At 47.6% G+C, this 15844-nt stretch overlaps 1 protein-coding gene across 4 annotated transcripts in view; it reads left to right on the forward strand.

Annotated features, from left to right (window-relative positions):
- Positions 1-3084, forward strand: part of Prp40 (pre-mRNA processing factor 40) — a 72098-nt gene extending 69014 nt beyond the window's left edge. For 2 of the 4 annotated variants that reach the window (XM_075681731.1, XM_075681733.1), the window contains 2 exons: positions 858-1032; positions 2908-3084. In XM_075681731.1, the coding sequence (XP_075537846.1) occupies positions 858-1032; positions 2908-2996 (264 nt within the window). In that variant the 3' untranslated portion in view covers positions 2997-3084. Of the gene's footprint in view, positions 1-857; positions 1035-2907 lie in introns of all 4 variants that reach the window. The other 2 variants (XM_075681732.1, XM_075681734.1) reach the window with 2 other exon arrangements.
- The last annotated feature ends 12760 nt before the right edge of the window (positions 3085-15844 follow it).

The raw sequence follows: 15844 nt of genomic DNA on the forward strand, positions 1-15844 counted from the left end.
GTGGTGGCAATTTCCCATGCAAAATTCCAAAACACCTAATGTGTAGGGATGCCCTAGGTTTGGGGACATACACCAATTTCCAAGTGTTGTGGTCTTGTCATTGCCAAGCACCTGGCTGGTAGTGCACTTGTACCTATTTTACCGGTAGGTACCTGGCAGCAGTTTAAGTGTGCCTTCCACAGCCGCAGTGGATGCTCTGCAAATGGGCTGTCTGTGATGAGGGGTGCTCAGAGACCATGCGTAGAAATCTCCATAGGGGCCCCTTTTGATATGAGAACCCCTACAAGCAGCTGACCATCAAGCCGGGGGGACATCTCTCCCCATTATAAAAACCGATGAGTTTTCCGGTGGTGCTGGTATTCAAACACAGTACCTAAGCATATGAGGTAGATGGTCAACCACTAGGCCACTGCTGTGCTATGCTGTGTCTTATATTCTTTCTGCATCTATTTCCTTTTCCACTTGTTGCAATCTACTAATAATATTGTTCCTGCGTACACCAGCAGTGACATGGATGCCATCAGATACTGGTACAAGATAGACAAGCAACATCAGAGTGCTCTGTCATCGTGAATTTGCTGGGTTCCTTGTAGGTTTGTCTGAAACTATGCTGATGACTGTCAAATAAACCAAATTGTACAATGATGTCTTTAAATAGCAAGTGCACATAAATGATGGAACTATATTTGACAGCTGGGAATCATGGTAGTCATTATCGTCACCAAATTGTTTGGTAATTCTGTTGGCATAAAAAGGTCACTCAAAAGCAGCGCGCCTTTGAGTTTGGTGTGCCTCCTTCATTTTCCTGGTGTCATCATCGCATGGCGCTGTACCCTCAACATGTTATGCATGTGCAGGCCTCGTCTGATTCAGAATCTGAGCGTCGCGAAAAAAAGAAAACGCGCAGATCACCACAGCCACCACCACCTGCAGCCCCAGCTCAGCCTACAGCACCTGCACCAGCCGCAGCGACAGCGGGTGGCCGCAATCGGCGCAGCGGGAGTGCACGTGAGGAAGGCGAGTTGGACCAAAAAGTGAGTGAGCAGGTCAGGTGATTGGGTGATCCTCTCTTTAACCTTGACTCTCTTTTGCTTCAAGGGTAGCTAACGGTAAGCATTTGATTTTGCCTTCAATTCTTGCTCTTTGACTGGTTCAGCTAATTGACGAACCTAACCTAACAGTTTAAAGTGGCACCCTCTAACTGCATACTGTGAGAGGGAGCTTTTACATGAATGTTCACTGGCTGGCAAAAAAGCTTCTCTCTGCTAGTGCTGGTGATGTAGAATTGACAAGGTGCTGGTAACAAGGATCAAGCTTTACCAACAAAGGCCAATTGTACCGACAGGTGTTGTGGCAGCAAAAACTAGTTTGCACAGCATATGCACTACTGCTGTGCCACTTGCAACCACCCACTGTTGCTGCGGCTGGCGCCATAGGCCGAGCTGAAGCCGTCGGTGGTGATGGTAGCTGTGGTGATTTGTGTGTTTTCCTCTTCTCACGGCGCTTCTTACAATGCATGGGATTACTTGCAGATCAAATACACTTGAACAAGCAAGCATAGACAGGTGTGTCTTCTACCAGTTAAGCGTTCTGTAGTTTGCACAAAGATGTACAACTAACCGTGATGCATCACAAGCGGCGTTCGTGACACGTCAGAGTTGGTCATACATCCTTGTGCCCTTTGCTTTTCACTAGGCTTCGCGAAAACCACGCACTCTGCTGTTTGCATTTCAGTCTTTGAATACATTACATGTTCATAACATGTCAAACTTGACAGACAGGCATGATTAATACTGACGTGCCAAAATATGTGGATGAGATGTAGGAAAGATGGATGACAGGGCACTTGCAGCTGTAAAGTTTATTACCAGGGCACACACACGAGTATATTATATGTAATCCGAGAAACGATGTGGCACATCTAAGTTGTGCGTTGCTAGGCCTACTTGAAAGGGAGTTTTTCATAAATTCTTTGTGCTTTGCTAATGATGTGCACTGAGCAGGAAACAACTTCCTAATTGGGATAAATTTGACGACAGGACAAGTGCTCCAAGCACTCGTCTTTTCCTCATCCTTTATCTGGCCCTGTTCGTTCATCATGAATGGAAAACAACCTGCCCAACTTGCTGTACTGCCAAACTGATACTAGTGTTAAATACATAGCAGCCAAGATATCTTCATTGGCTTAGGAGTAGATGCACCTGTGGGATACTTTTCATGTTAGAAAAAAAAAAAGTGAGAACAGAAAATGAAAGTATATGAACAGACAAGATGAGTACTGTTGTGTCTGTTTCTTTTCTTGCAGTTTTTTTTTTAACAAGTGTCTTATATGTCAACTTGCCCTGTTCTTTATTCTAGTGGATATGTTCCGGTGTTTTGTCGTAATGCCCTATGATATTCTCGATGGAAGCCATTGCAGTGAATTGCAAAATGAAGATATTTGTAATGTTGAAGGATAAATAGCACCATAGATTGAAAAACAAATTTGATTTGCCAGTTTAGCTGAAATTGAAACAAATATGTGAGCAGACCATCTGGCATGCATGTGTAAGATAACTGCTGTTCATTGTAAATAGAGGAGCAAGACGGGTATCAGTGGAAAACACTGCTGGAGGTGGCGGAGAATCTGGTTGAGTAATAGCTGCTGAAATTCATACGTATATATGGTGGGCATTGTTGGTGTGGAGCGCTGATTAGTGGTATATGTTGGGAGAAGCACATGATTTGCATTATAGAGTTAATGTGGCTTAAGATAGTGATGAGGAAACCTATTGCAGAGGGCACATCGTTTTTGCTTCATGCAAAGAATGTTTGTTGAATGCTGCTGTTTTTCTCACATATTGTGTCCATTGTGTCACGGGCTGCTGTACCTTGTGAATTTGTACTCAGACTGAACCGTTTTTGCACAACAGTGGACTTCAGACAGTGATGTCAGTGAAGAGGAACTGGAAAAGCGACGAAGACAGTTACTCAAGCAGCTGGCACAGCATAATTGACCATCTATCACAAAATAAAGGCATCCTTGGTGCCACAGCAGCCAGCAGGCACCTGGCTACTGTGAGGACCATGGTTGTTTTTCCTACACTTTTTGTGTTTGTCATTGAAGTCTTGCAGTGCTTTCTGCACATCATAAGAGGTATAGTTGAACATAGTAAAAAAGTTGCATCTGACACAAAAATACTTTCGCTGCATGCTGATGTTAATGAGAACCATTCTATATGACTAAATTATATCTGAGCAAAACAAGAACAAGGTGAAAGCAGGAACCAACGTTTTGACAAGTGTACTTGCCGTCTTTTGTTGCCTTGAAGAAAAGTCCACTTGTCGAAATGTTGGCTCCTGCTTTCACCTTCTTTTCATTTTGCTCATCGTCTTGAATTTCCATCTCCCGCCTTACCCGTGTTTTCCCTGTATTCATTATATCTGATAATTTGTTGCATTTGTGTTCAGCATGTTGAGGTTCAGCTTTATTATTATTTTGTATATATGTATTACTATGATGTAGCAGTAATTGTCAGTGGTTTTATTGAAGTTTAGAAGTATGGTTGTTTGGGCTAGTTGGTTAGATACAGCAATGGGGGTCATAGCGCTCGCTGGAAGACACGGACAAGAGCGAGACAACAAGGACGAGCGCTAACTTTCAAATTAGTGTTTATTTCAGAAAAATATGTATTTGTAGGCCCGCACATCGAAAAGGTCCAATCACTGCACATGAAAACCAGCCTCTTCCAGGAATGCAAATTCACTTGTAGTCAGAGCAACTGAATTGGAACTGATGCAGTTATCAGCAGTACTCGCTATCAAAGCAGCTTCAACAAGTTCTTGCTTAACTTTATCTACATTTCTATACAAAACAGAGCACTTTTTAAACAAGGGTTTACGCCCACAATCACCGCAGTGCACACACACATGACCACCCCGTATCGGTTCAATTTTTGGTTATGTTCTCTTAACCTATCATTCAGGCGTATCCTAGACTGCCCAATGCAAACCTTCCCACACGATAAGGTAATGCGATAGATCACATTCTTTACGCATGACACAAAAGGGGGCCGATGATTATTTTTACAACCTGTGTGTTTTTTTGGCCGGCGGATCTGTAGCACTGCATAACCTGAGAAATTTCTGCGGAGTGGAAAATACTATATCTACTTTAACTTTACATCCAAATTTCTATAGTGTGTGTAACACATTGTGCAAATGCAGCACAACTACCTTTTTCATATTGTCACAACTGCTCATGTGCATGCTATTCTGTTTCTTTAACTTCTTCAATGCACTTTCTGCTACTGAAACAGGTACATGGTCGGGGTAACCTGCCTCTGATAGATGCTTTTTTTGTAAGTCAGGGCTTCTAGACATTTTATGGGGGCATGATTTCCAGAGCGCATTGTCAAAACACAGGTTAGCGGTTGCTCTTTTCACTAGCTTAGAATGAGATGAATGATGCGAAAGCAGCATCTTATTGTTACGAGGATGATATTCCCAACAAATATGATTCTCAAACAAAAAAATTCTGAAGTCTAAAAACTGGATGGAATTATTGACTAGTATTTCATGTGTTATCACCACACTGTCAAGACATTGAGAAAAAATCTTTACATCATTTTCAGAATGAGTGGAATCAAACAGGACTAGGTAATCATCAACACATATAAAGATTTTGATGATCCTTACTTCAGACATACAGGTTTCTATGACCTTGTCATAATGGGCCAAGATAATGTCACTAAGTATGGGTGCCAGGCACGACCCAATGCAAACCCTCCCCCCTCCCCCTCTTTTAAACATGTGTCCATCGCATTCCACATAGGTTGAATTCAAATAGAACGTAAGAAGTTCTAAGAACTCACTTACTGAAATGACTGTCTTAGTTTGAAACCCAATTACTCCATAATAATCATAATCATAATAATCATAATAAGCATAATCGTCTCAATATCGGGCCTCTGTACAAGAGTTCCTGTGCTGGAATCCTGCCGTCGGACAGCTTTAATATTTATTTAATACTCATTAATTTGTTGAAAAAGGCCAATTTATAAAGTCGCGGAGCTGCTTGAAGCCTGTTTATGCAAATCCATGTACTCCCCATAATTCATAGTATACGCAGAGCAGCACGATGCGACAGGGACCAAGGATGAGAAGACACGCAGCGCTGGCTGAACGGCCCCGATTTGAGCTCCCGTAGACACTAGCACGAGTTCCCTCTAGTAATTATTGTGTGAAACGCTATGGTGCGTGAAAAGGAAAATGTACTGTCGCGCAAGACGGGCTTTGCGGTGACGATGGCTACGAGATGGCGCCAGAATAGCGTGCGCCTGCTGTATGGAAACGAAGCACTGCATGAACGGAGGTCTGTCTGCGGCGGCTGCTGTGAACAGGTTGTTTCACATGGCGCGACTAGGCTGTTTCACATGACGCGATCGGGGGAAAAGAATCGTTCTGCCGCGCACGTCGCAGAGCGATTTTCGCTGACAGCTTTCACATGCCTTTGCGGCAGCGCGATTTTCGTCACAGCGATGCGCGATGCGCGAGGTTGCCGCCTGCATCGTTAAAGACAACGTGGAAACTATTTAAACATTCTAATTTTCCTATTATTATTCGATAATAGAATAAGTACACCATTTCTTAACGTTTAAAAGCGTGGAGTCTTTACGACAGCTTGCAGATGCGGTGAGTGAGACGCTGCACAACACCGCAAGTATGAGCGCGTGCGCCGTCGGTGGGGTGGTTCCGTTTAGTGCACTCTAGTTTCCTTATTACTATGGAAGCCACAACTTTTTTCCTGGATGAGTATTTGTGCTTTTGCAGAAGAATAAGCTACTGTTGAGTGCATGTGTAAGGCACAATTTGTAGCGACGAAATGGTTGACGACGGTGGCGATCGAGTGGGTACGTGCCTTATGTTGAAGTGGCGTCCTTCTCCCCACCTGGATAGCGTGCAGCTTCTCCTTTCAAACGAATTGTGTTAGCGGAAGAAAAGAAAAATGTTTATGAAGCTCCATGGCGTACACGCGTCACCTACGCGCGGCCTCTCGCGATCTCCCGATTTTAGCGAGGCAGTCGCGCCACACATCGCTCCGCTTGCAACGTGCCGCACGAAACATTGTCCGCGCCGGCTAATATATCGCGATATGAAAACTTGCACAGCTGCGCTTAAATTTTGCACCGTAATATTCGGTGAATTTTTCCATTGTTTAACACCTCGACTTCCCTCCACCCTATTTTACGCACCAACTTATAAGGTGTGTGCCCGAACGGCGGCGACCGGGCTGCGCACCATGTTGGTGCACTCCGAAGCGCGCGTCGCATAAATGGTGTTACGCAGTGTCGTGCGTTGCAGCTGCCGCTCCAAAATAAAGGAAAAGCTAAAGACGGGAAATAGGAGTATTTTTTTTTAAAGGGAAGCTTTCTTTGGGGGGGGGACTCTTCGAATTTCCCACTGCTGCTGCTGTTGCTGCTGCTGTCTGCCAACATCGCGTCATGGGGTGGCTTAGGGCGTGTGTATGCGCGACAGGAGTGAGGTAAAGAGGTAAGGCCACGCGAGAAACTCGTTTGGACCCCCACCGCGTAAACGTGCACAGTGCCCTCTGTAGTTCCCTGGGCGTCGCCACATTAGCCTCTTGACAGCTGTAATTAACCCTGACCGCCCTCAAAAGCATTGCAGAAACTGCAGCGCTTACCTTTCTACTAAACTGCGAGTGCAGAGTGGACGTAGATATAACTGTAGAGAGGAGTGGAGAGAAGAGGCAGTTCCCATACAAGGGATGGGGAAAAGGTGACGTGAGAAGGCAAGGAAACGCTAGTACTATAATGCGACAGCGGTTGCGGGCAAACTGAAGTTCAAGGTACAGTACACTACGTTTATGCTATTTCTGAAACATAAACGTGCAAACATATCAAGCCGACAACTTACGCAGGCCGTGCAGAAGCAGGACCGCATTAAAACATACCGTAGGGTCTAGGCGACAGTACGGAAGCGGCTACACCTAAAATGAACACTTCTGTGCCCAACACTAGCTTTGCGGATGTGGCATTGCTCGAGGTCGCAGATTTGATCCCGACGGCGGCAGCCGCATCTTGACGAGGGCGAAGGAGAAAACGCGCATGCACTTAGATTTTGGGACACGTTAAAGAACACAGTGTCAAAAATAATCCGGTATCCGCTACTGCGGCGTGCCTCATAATCCGATTGTGGTTTTGGCACGTACAGCTCCATAAGCCAATTCAAGTTTAATACTTATGACATGATGCAATGGGCTATGTGAGGCAATGACAGTGCTCAACCTTCTAAGAGGTTATGAAATATGGCGCACAACACCTCAAGTAAACACCTCTCCCTGTGTGCTTTGTATACTATGCAAACAAACAGCAGTGGTGCACGCAAGATAACGTTTAACATCAACTCGCCACTCTCGTGTTAGACTAAACGTTGAAGAAATTAAGCACTCGCCGTCAACATCACCGCTGATTATCGTCACTCAAAGCAACCAGCACAGAAAGCTTCGCTTACATCGATTCTTACAGTGCGTGAGATCTGCATAAAATTTTAGCATTTTCCAAGATGGTGCACACCCGTGCGCGGTAAAACCAGGGAACTTTCCGAACAGCGACGACGCGATGGATCTGCCGTATATCCACAGACGCGGATCAACTCCCTTTGAATCCTGACAAAAAAAAGGGATTGTTCTCGGCACTTTTTAGCAGGCACGTGTGTATGTGCCGCTACTTTTTGAAGAAATCTTTCAGTCCAATGCTTTAGTGAGCTGTGCCATGAATGCACTGGACATGTGCCGCTGCAGGTGTGCGGCAAGCGAGGGAACAAATAGCGTTCGCACGCACCGGTGCGCCACGCTTCTCGTCTCGGAGTCCACGCGCGGATTTCTTGGCAGCGCCACTAGATGGCCCAGCGTGTCCAGAAAGAAGCGCGAGGAGCCCGGTTGCCACCTGACGCGTTTCTCGGCGCTCGCACACATCAGCGCGCCATGCATTTCGAATGCCACGCGAACAGAATTCGCGGCGGTGCCGCTAGATGTCGCCGAATTTTCTTAGGAAATCGCGGAAGAGGAGTTCCGCTGCAGTACACGCCTCCGTAAGGCGTTTCGATGGCGGCAACTAGGTTGTGTCGCTGTTTTGCTTCAATGTTAAATACGCGCATTACAGTCGTCCGTCATCGTGAGGTAGTTTTTGCCGTATCTTTTTTTAGAGAAAGACGAAGGTACGCCTGTACCATCTTTCTTTCTTTTTATTTCGGTAGAAATTACCGTATCTGCTCGAGTAATGACCGCACCCAACATATATTTAAAGATTATCCGTGTACAAGCCGCACCCTTGATTGTTGAGAAGGTTGGCAGTGTTACCTGTTGTATGGTGCGAGAATTCCGAAGCTTCTTTTTTTAAATCGGGGCCAAAACAAGGCAGCCGTGTCCAGTTTTCGGCGCCCCAGGTAGCAAAAGCACAGCCTCCGAGAGGCTGCCGTCTCTGGTCTGTGGGGCATCACCATTTATTCCAGCCGGCAGATGACGCGCTAGGGAAATAGCCAAGAATGGCCAGAGCCACTACGAGCGCGTACTGTAGTTTAATAAAGGCAAGTACCGCCGAAAATATTTACGAAAAAAAAAAGTATTTTGTTACCCAAATCTTAAAAAAAAAGAAAAGTCTGTGGCCATATTGCACGAGTACATACAATATACACTCTTAGAAAAATTTACACCCTTTGGGGCTTATCTTGTCCCACAACAATAGTCATCTGTCTTGCCCGCGTTTCCTTTCTCTAACGCTGCGAGCCCGGTACTTCCCAGTCACGAACGGCATGCGGGTTATCAGTGTGACGCAGCATTCTCGACAGGAAAGTAGCGAGCGCCGAGTTTTCTAGAAAGGAAACGCAAGCAGGGCAGATGACGGTTATCGTTGTGGGACAAATACACACCCCAAAGTGTGCAACCGTTTTAAGAGTGTATATGGACACTCCAGCACTCTAAAAAAAGTTTACACCCTTTGGGGCTTATCTTGTCACCAAACGATAATCTTCATCTGCCTTGCTTGCGTTTCCTCTTTTGAAAACTAGATGCTCGCTACTTTCCCGTCGAGAATGCTGTGTCAAGCTGATAATACGCAAGCTGTTCGTTACTGGGAAGTACCGGGCTCGCTTGTTTAAGAAAAGAAATGCGGACAAGAGAGATGACGATTATCGTTGTGGGACAAGCTAAGCCCCAAAGGGTGTACACTTTTTTTAGAGTGAGGCGCATTTCTGCAGTTACCGTGATGTTGCGTATAAAGTCAAAGGGCGAGAACATCGTCGCCGCGCGTCGCATGTTGTGTGTGCGAGTGGACGCGTGCGAGGGTGAACCGACGATGCCTAAAACCCCTTAAAGGGCCCCTGAAACGGTTCGGACAAATTTTGTAGACGCGTAGGGTACAGCTTAAGTAGAACATTCGCACCACAATTTAAGTGAAGCGTTACGTATTAATGGATCTACAAGCGATTACAAGTTACCCTCCTCCCTAGCCATGCCTTTCCTCCTCAACTCGTTCGCCCAGCAATCGGGGGTAAGCTCCGCCTTCACTGGTTCTGCGTCACGATGTGACGTCACATCGTCCACTTCCGTTTGTTTTGGAGCCCGCCCCCGCCCGCGCGAAACCTCCCTGCTAGCCGCTTGGCCGTCGACCCCAAGCGAGGGCTATCGAAGCAGCACGTGTTGCGAGCATTCTGTCGCAGCGCCGAACGTGCCTGGTATTCCGGTAACCACACAGTAGCTGAACATTTCGACGGAACGGTGGAGGCATAAACTCAATCTGGTGAAGGAACGTTAGTGTAGACGTACGTGAGCTGCCTGATCGGTCTCCACGGTCCAGCCACCCGATGGCGCAGAGCTTTACCAGCCAAACAAAGAGGTAATATTGTTCTAACCAAGAGCAAAACATTTTAAACATTTACAAAAACAACGTGTTAACGATTAAACTCCTGCGAAAAATTTGCACCAGCAGCAAAGAAGAATACATTTTGTTACTGCTACTGTGTGTGGTTGAGCTCTATGCCACCAGGTGGCTGCACTGTGCGGGCCATTCACATTTTCGCCCCTCTTCATTCCGCGAAATGACACGCAAGGGGACACGGCCAGGGCCTGTCCCCTTGCGCTTGCGTTTACCCTAATGCGGGACTCGCGAAACGCTATTGCGTTAGTAATCTTCCAGTGTAATGTGACGGCCGCAAACGCGCAAATCCTGGCGCCGATCGGATAGCGGCAGTCCGATGCGCTGCAGCAAGTCCGCTCGTCTACTGGCTTGCAGAGGGACACGATGTCGCAGCTTGACATATTGCCAGTCGCTACGTTTGCAGTCCACAATCCAACAAAGTCGAATCATAGCGCTCGCGAAAAGACAGACCGACACTGACGGCGGAGCTCTCGTCAAAGACAGAGCACGGTGTAACACAAGCAGACGACACACGCTGTGTGCCGGAAGTGCTTAAGTGTACTGAAAAATTATTCTTGTGCATTCTCTTTATGTTACTTTCTTTTCATAAAAACAAATTAACTAACATTCCAACTATTACGAACATCATTTGTTTACGATAAAGTTGGAAAAATCGATCACGCGCCCTGGTCAGCCAATCGGATAGCTCGCCCCACTGACGTCATATGGATGATTTGTGTCATATGGGTAGGGGCGGCTTAAAATTCCGCCGAGCAGTGTGCGGCGATCGGCAGCGATGTGCATCTTTAAAATCTTATTATAAATTACATTCTTTACGCGGAGCACGTAGATGCGTCAATTAATGATCAGTAGGACCTACTTTAACGACTCAGTACGTTTGTAGAAAATCTTCAAAATCGTTTCAGGGTCCCTTTAAACTTCGTAATGTACCGACACTCTCCTGCTCCGGCTTCAGTCCTCCTCGTTTCTCCTATCTTTCACACTCCCTCCTCGACAGTGGCGTCGCCTGCGCTTCTCTAGCGTAGCAACGGCTCCAACATGCGCTCCTCGCCACTTCGTAGACGCTTCTTGAGCGAAAATGGCGCTGAAGCACGGCGCGAGGGCCCTCGTGATGCTATTAGGCCAATGGTGGCGCGGCGTCGGCCAGAGCGCGCGAGGAGGAGACGGCATTCTTCAAAGCGTGGCGCTACTTTACGAAGTTTAAGGGGCTTTAACGATGGCGGCTCAATCTCGCGCGCGTGAGGGAGGAAAGCGGGGAGAAAGCGCGCCGTCTTTCGTCGTGCGCAAGGCACCGAAATGAGGAAGCGGGGAGGGGGGGGGGGGGAAGGGCGTTCTTTACCGGCTGCTGCTGAGTGTGGCGCGGCCGCGCAGGCCCTATCTTGAAAGCGATCTGCGATGGGGGCGCAGTGTGCCGAGTACCGGTGACTCCGTGTGTACTGTGTTTCGCCGCTTATAGACCGCTTTATTGAGGGCGCCACCATTTTGCGGTCACAGCGCCGTCTGGTACGTGGGATCGCGCTGGAGAGTGCACGGTGAACGTGCTGTTGCCAAGTGGCAAGTTCTCGCCCTTTGCCGAGATGTGTCAACAAGCTGTTTGGATTGGGAATCTTCTTATCGTGTCGTCACTAAGCATTTAACTTCGATATAGCCGCAATATCGAACGGCGACGGGCCTAGAAACGCTCCCGCTGCTCTGCCCACGATGGGAATAGGAGGCGGGTCAAGTCTGAACATTGTCAATACGTAACGTAACATGTGACGTGTTATTATTGTATGTCCAGCCTTGAACTTTATTGAGGTATCACTCGATCAGGCGACAACAATCGGAGGTGTCTCTATGTGTCATGCGGTGTGCCGCGCCAGCGTATACATACCAATTCAGGGAACTGTGAGGCTCAGGGAACACATTTTTCTACCTTTCGCGCTCCTAAAAATTTTGCGGTAGGATTTTCTAAGCATTGTTTATCTGGAACCTGGGCACCAAGCTTTGCAAAATAAAGAACGGTACAAAAACTCGATCGAGAAGGCTGTTTATATGAATAAGATGAGCTTATGATAGTGGCCGCAAAATATGCCACGATCAACCAGGCGCACGCGACACGTTGAAAGATTATGCGCACTCCTAGGTCTCTAATGGTGCGTCCGCATACAAGGGCACCTCGCCTATTCGAGAGAGCTGAAAAATGAACAACTACTCTTTGCAACAGCAACTTTATTTCTGCAGTAATACAGTGCGCGATGAGCGGCGTCAACAGCTTGCCGGCGAGATTCAGAAGCACGCGAGAGCCTATGTGAACTATAGGGCCGGTCGGCACACGGTATGCATGGCTTTGGTTACGTAATGAAAAAGAACACACCATTTCTCAGTCGGCGCGCACTGTTTTCATAATGCGTCCTCGGCCGACTTCCACCAGAACGTTGGTTGCCAGGCATGATAATCTTAGGACACGCTTGAACAGAATAAGTTTAATGTGCGTGCACGAAGAAATAGTTAACTTTATCCCTTCTCAATAGTTGACTAACTCGAATACGCACCTTTCTTTCATATCCCAGTTTGATCGTGGATGCCGAATTTCGAGTTGTTCGCGAAGCGCTGCCTGGGAACAACACCTTCCGAACGTGCATATGGCATCAAGTCCTTTCTCTTTATGCTGGCAATACACAGCGGACGCTTCTCTGCTATCGCAGCGGCGATGTCCTCGAAGTCGCTGCGGCTGAAGATGCACTTCACCCTTGCTTCCCAAAGTTATTTTTGCAGCCGAATACAGCAGAGTGGTAGCCCGTTGACCTTGAGTCATCTGACATCGCAGAAGCCCCAGACAGAACACGTTAGAATCGCACTAATTCGCAATTAAACCACTACCTTTGCAAGCTGCCGCTGGTAGAAAACGGAATCCGCACATACCAGTGCGAGGAGGAAAGCGGCGCGGCGCACGGGTTGGTTCTCGGCTGCGTTTCTCCTCACCGATAAAGTGGTCGTTGAAGTGAGAGGCAGCGCGAAGGTGAATTCGCTCGCTGAAGCTGTCGCTCTTCGTCATTCCAGCGTTTTGACAGCGAGTTTCCGCGATCATTGAGGGAGATGTGTTACTGTTTTCCTGTGAGCGCGTGAAACCATGCTTGTTAATGAGCGAATGTTTACAACATTAGACAGCCAATAACTTCGATAGGTGTCCATAATTTGCTATCGCAATCGAAGCTTCGGCTCTTTAATGCGTTTGCATTAGAAGCGTCCCAAAGCGATAAAAAGCAATTATATATATATATATATATATATATATATATATATATATATATATATATATTGCAGCTTACAGTGATTTGCACCACCGTCAGTTGCACTTCGCTCGTCGTAAAGGCTGGACATGTGTCGAGTTCTTGAACAACATGTTGCAATGTGGTGAACGCAGTTGGAATCAAGGATCCGCGACTTCAAAGAGGCGCGCCTAACGGCACTTCTCCCTCGTTTACCGCGAAATCGCCATTGAATTTTCGTCTTAATCCGGAAGATCTGCCGCAAGGCATGACCTGTAAAGAAACTAACACGATCGGACTCTTTAATTAACCCGTGAGAGGCTGAACGTTCGTTGCTGTACGTATCCTGTAGGGCGGTACACATTTATTCAGGAAATACGTTTAGTGAAATACGAATAAGTTATTTCTACCCCACGTCGGGAGCGATTCGTCGCGGCCTCGTTGCGAGGAGTCCTGCCTTCCTCTAAGGAATTTCTATCGCCCTGCCAGACAGACGCGGAAGAAGCGTATGTAGTGTGCAGCTGGAGGACGAGGCGAGAGGGAAAGTGGTGCGAGTGGGCAACGTGCGCGTCACGGGTGGCCGCATTGAATAAAGCACTGGCGTGGGTCGTTGATGCGTGAATAGGGCACGTGCCGGGATCGTCGATTCTCGAACCCGGCGCCACTCGAGCGATCGGTCGTGCTCGCTTATCGACGCGCCGCGCATTATATTTCGCGGGATCGCGAGTCTCGCCCAGATTTCCCATGTTCCGTGCTCAACCGCGTCTCCAGGCGCTTTGAACGACACGTGGAAGACAGTTGTACGCTTGTATTACGCGCGAATGCTACCCACTGGCGCTGTTGCCTACTGGTAACAGCAGTAAGGATGGTTCCACCACTCGGTGCAGGGTTTGAAATCGCAAGCGGTAAGCTACTTAATGTCACCGTATGTAGTTTTCACGAGTGGTATTTCCAGTCAAGGCGCGGAGTGCGGTTGGAGCCGACTCTACAGCACTCGACCGGTATTGTGCCATTGTTTAATCGTACGTGATATGCGTTTAATCTTGCCTATCCGGGCATGGAGATTAATCTATATGCTCTCCTATAGGAAATTCCGCAAATACGTTTCCCGAACATATATCGTTTAATCGACACATTTTGATGATGGTGGATATGTCGATCGCGTGGTCGGCACTGGTTCCAGTTCCTTAGCAGCTCAGTGTGCCTCTCCACGTTCCCATTCTCGTTTAGTGGTGACTCCGCTGCGTGATGTGATGCGCGAGTAAAGGCTAATAGTTTGATCGCCTATGAGTCGAGTGTGACTTTGCGGTTGGTGTAACGGCCGTCGCGCGGTGCACACGTGCTGACTATATGCTTTACATTTCGCCGCTGTTGTCCGTTCGCGCTAGCTCATCCATTCGCTGCTGCGAATATCTCGGGGCAAAAGAAATATGGCAGATCCAACGCAAATGCCGGAAGCAACGTGAAGCAAATGTTAAAATTTTAATTGGAACGTTCGAAATATATATTGTCTGCTAAAATAGTGTAACACACATGATGCGCGCAATTTTAACGCGATAGTGTTCAGGCCCACGCGTCGCATAAAATCCGGTGTGGGCGCCATTCCGAACCACAACCACGCAAGCCCTCCGCGTGGCGCAGAGGCGTTACTGAACTAATTGAATTTCTCAAAGATGCGTCCGAAAAATCGTGAAGTACAATCTAAGCACAACCTACAGACATGATAGCGTCGGATTGTGATTTGAATATACCAGAAAACATAATTCTGTTACGCGGGAACTCAAACATAAGCCCCTTTTCCAAAGTTTCTACCATTCATAGAGCGGCGCGCTGCGCTCTGTTCCTTGCAGCAACACCATCCAGATGGCGCTCGCCTCCGCGCATGCGCGGCTCACTCAAGAGGCCGGGTTTCTACCAGAAAGCTCGCCCGCTCGCCTTCGCGCATAGCGTTCGCCGCCAGCATTTCTCGGTAAACATTAGTTACATAAACTGCAGTTGCCGGAAAGCGTGAGAAGCAGTCGGGGATCTTTGAATGCTATCGCGTTCTACTCTTAAAGGTGAAACTTAAGCGTCCTCCAAATTTTTATTTCCAAGTATACGCGCACAAGAAACTGCTCACGTTCTTCCTCCATTGCAGAAGTTTTATGTCATTTAGTTTCGCGGTACCGTGCATGTAACTGTTCGGATTCTCTCTCTCTTTTGACGGCACGGTTTGCCACACGACATAATGCACCGCGTTTTGCAACTTAGCGAACGCTACGTCTTGCCCGCCCGGCAGGAAGGCAAAACGTGGAAGGAAGGCAAGGCGCCCTCCTACCGTATTTTAGTTTTGGCTGAAGAACATTGGACAACAGAGCATACGCCCTGCGTTGAAAGCCCAAGTTAGCGCCTTCGTTAATTTGGCACTGGCGCATCAGAACTATTACTTCGCTCATTGCAAGGTAGCCCTCTACGCTTGTCTTGCAACCGCACTCACAATTACCTATGTGTTGACAGCACGGTGGCGTCCTCTCGCTCCTGGTAAAACCATAACGCTTTATGCAAGTCACTTGCACATGCATCACTGCGGACGTCAGCACCGCCGAAGCGCGGCACCCTTCGGCAGGTCTCCAACCCCGCTCCTGTTTCCTTCGCTCCCTTCTAATGACGTCACCGAAT

The sequence above is a fragment of the Dermacentor variabilis genome, chromosome 2 (genome assembly GCF_050947875.1).
Source record: "Dermacentor variabilis isolate Ectoservices chromosome 2, ASM5094787v1, whole genome shotgun sequence".
Taxonomy (NCBI): Eukaryota; Metazoa; Arthropoda; class Arachnida; order Ixodida; family Ixodidae; genus Dermacentor; species Dermacentor variabilis.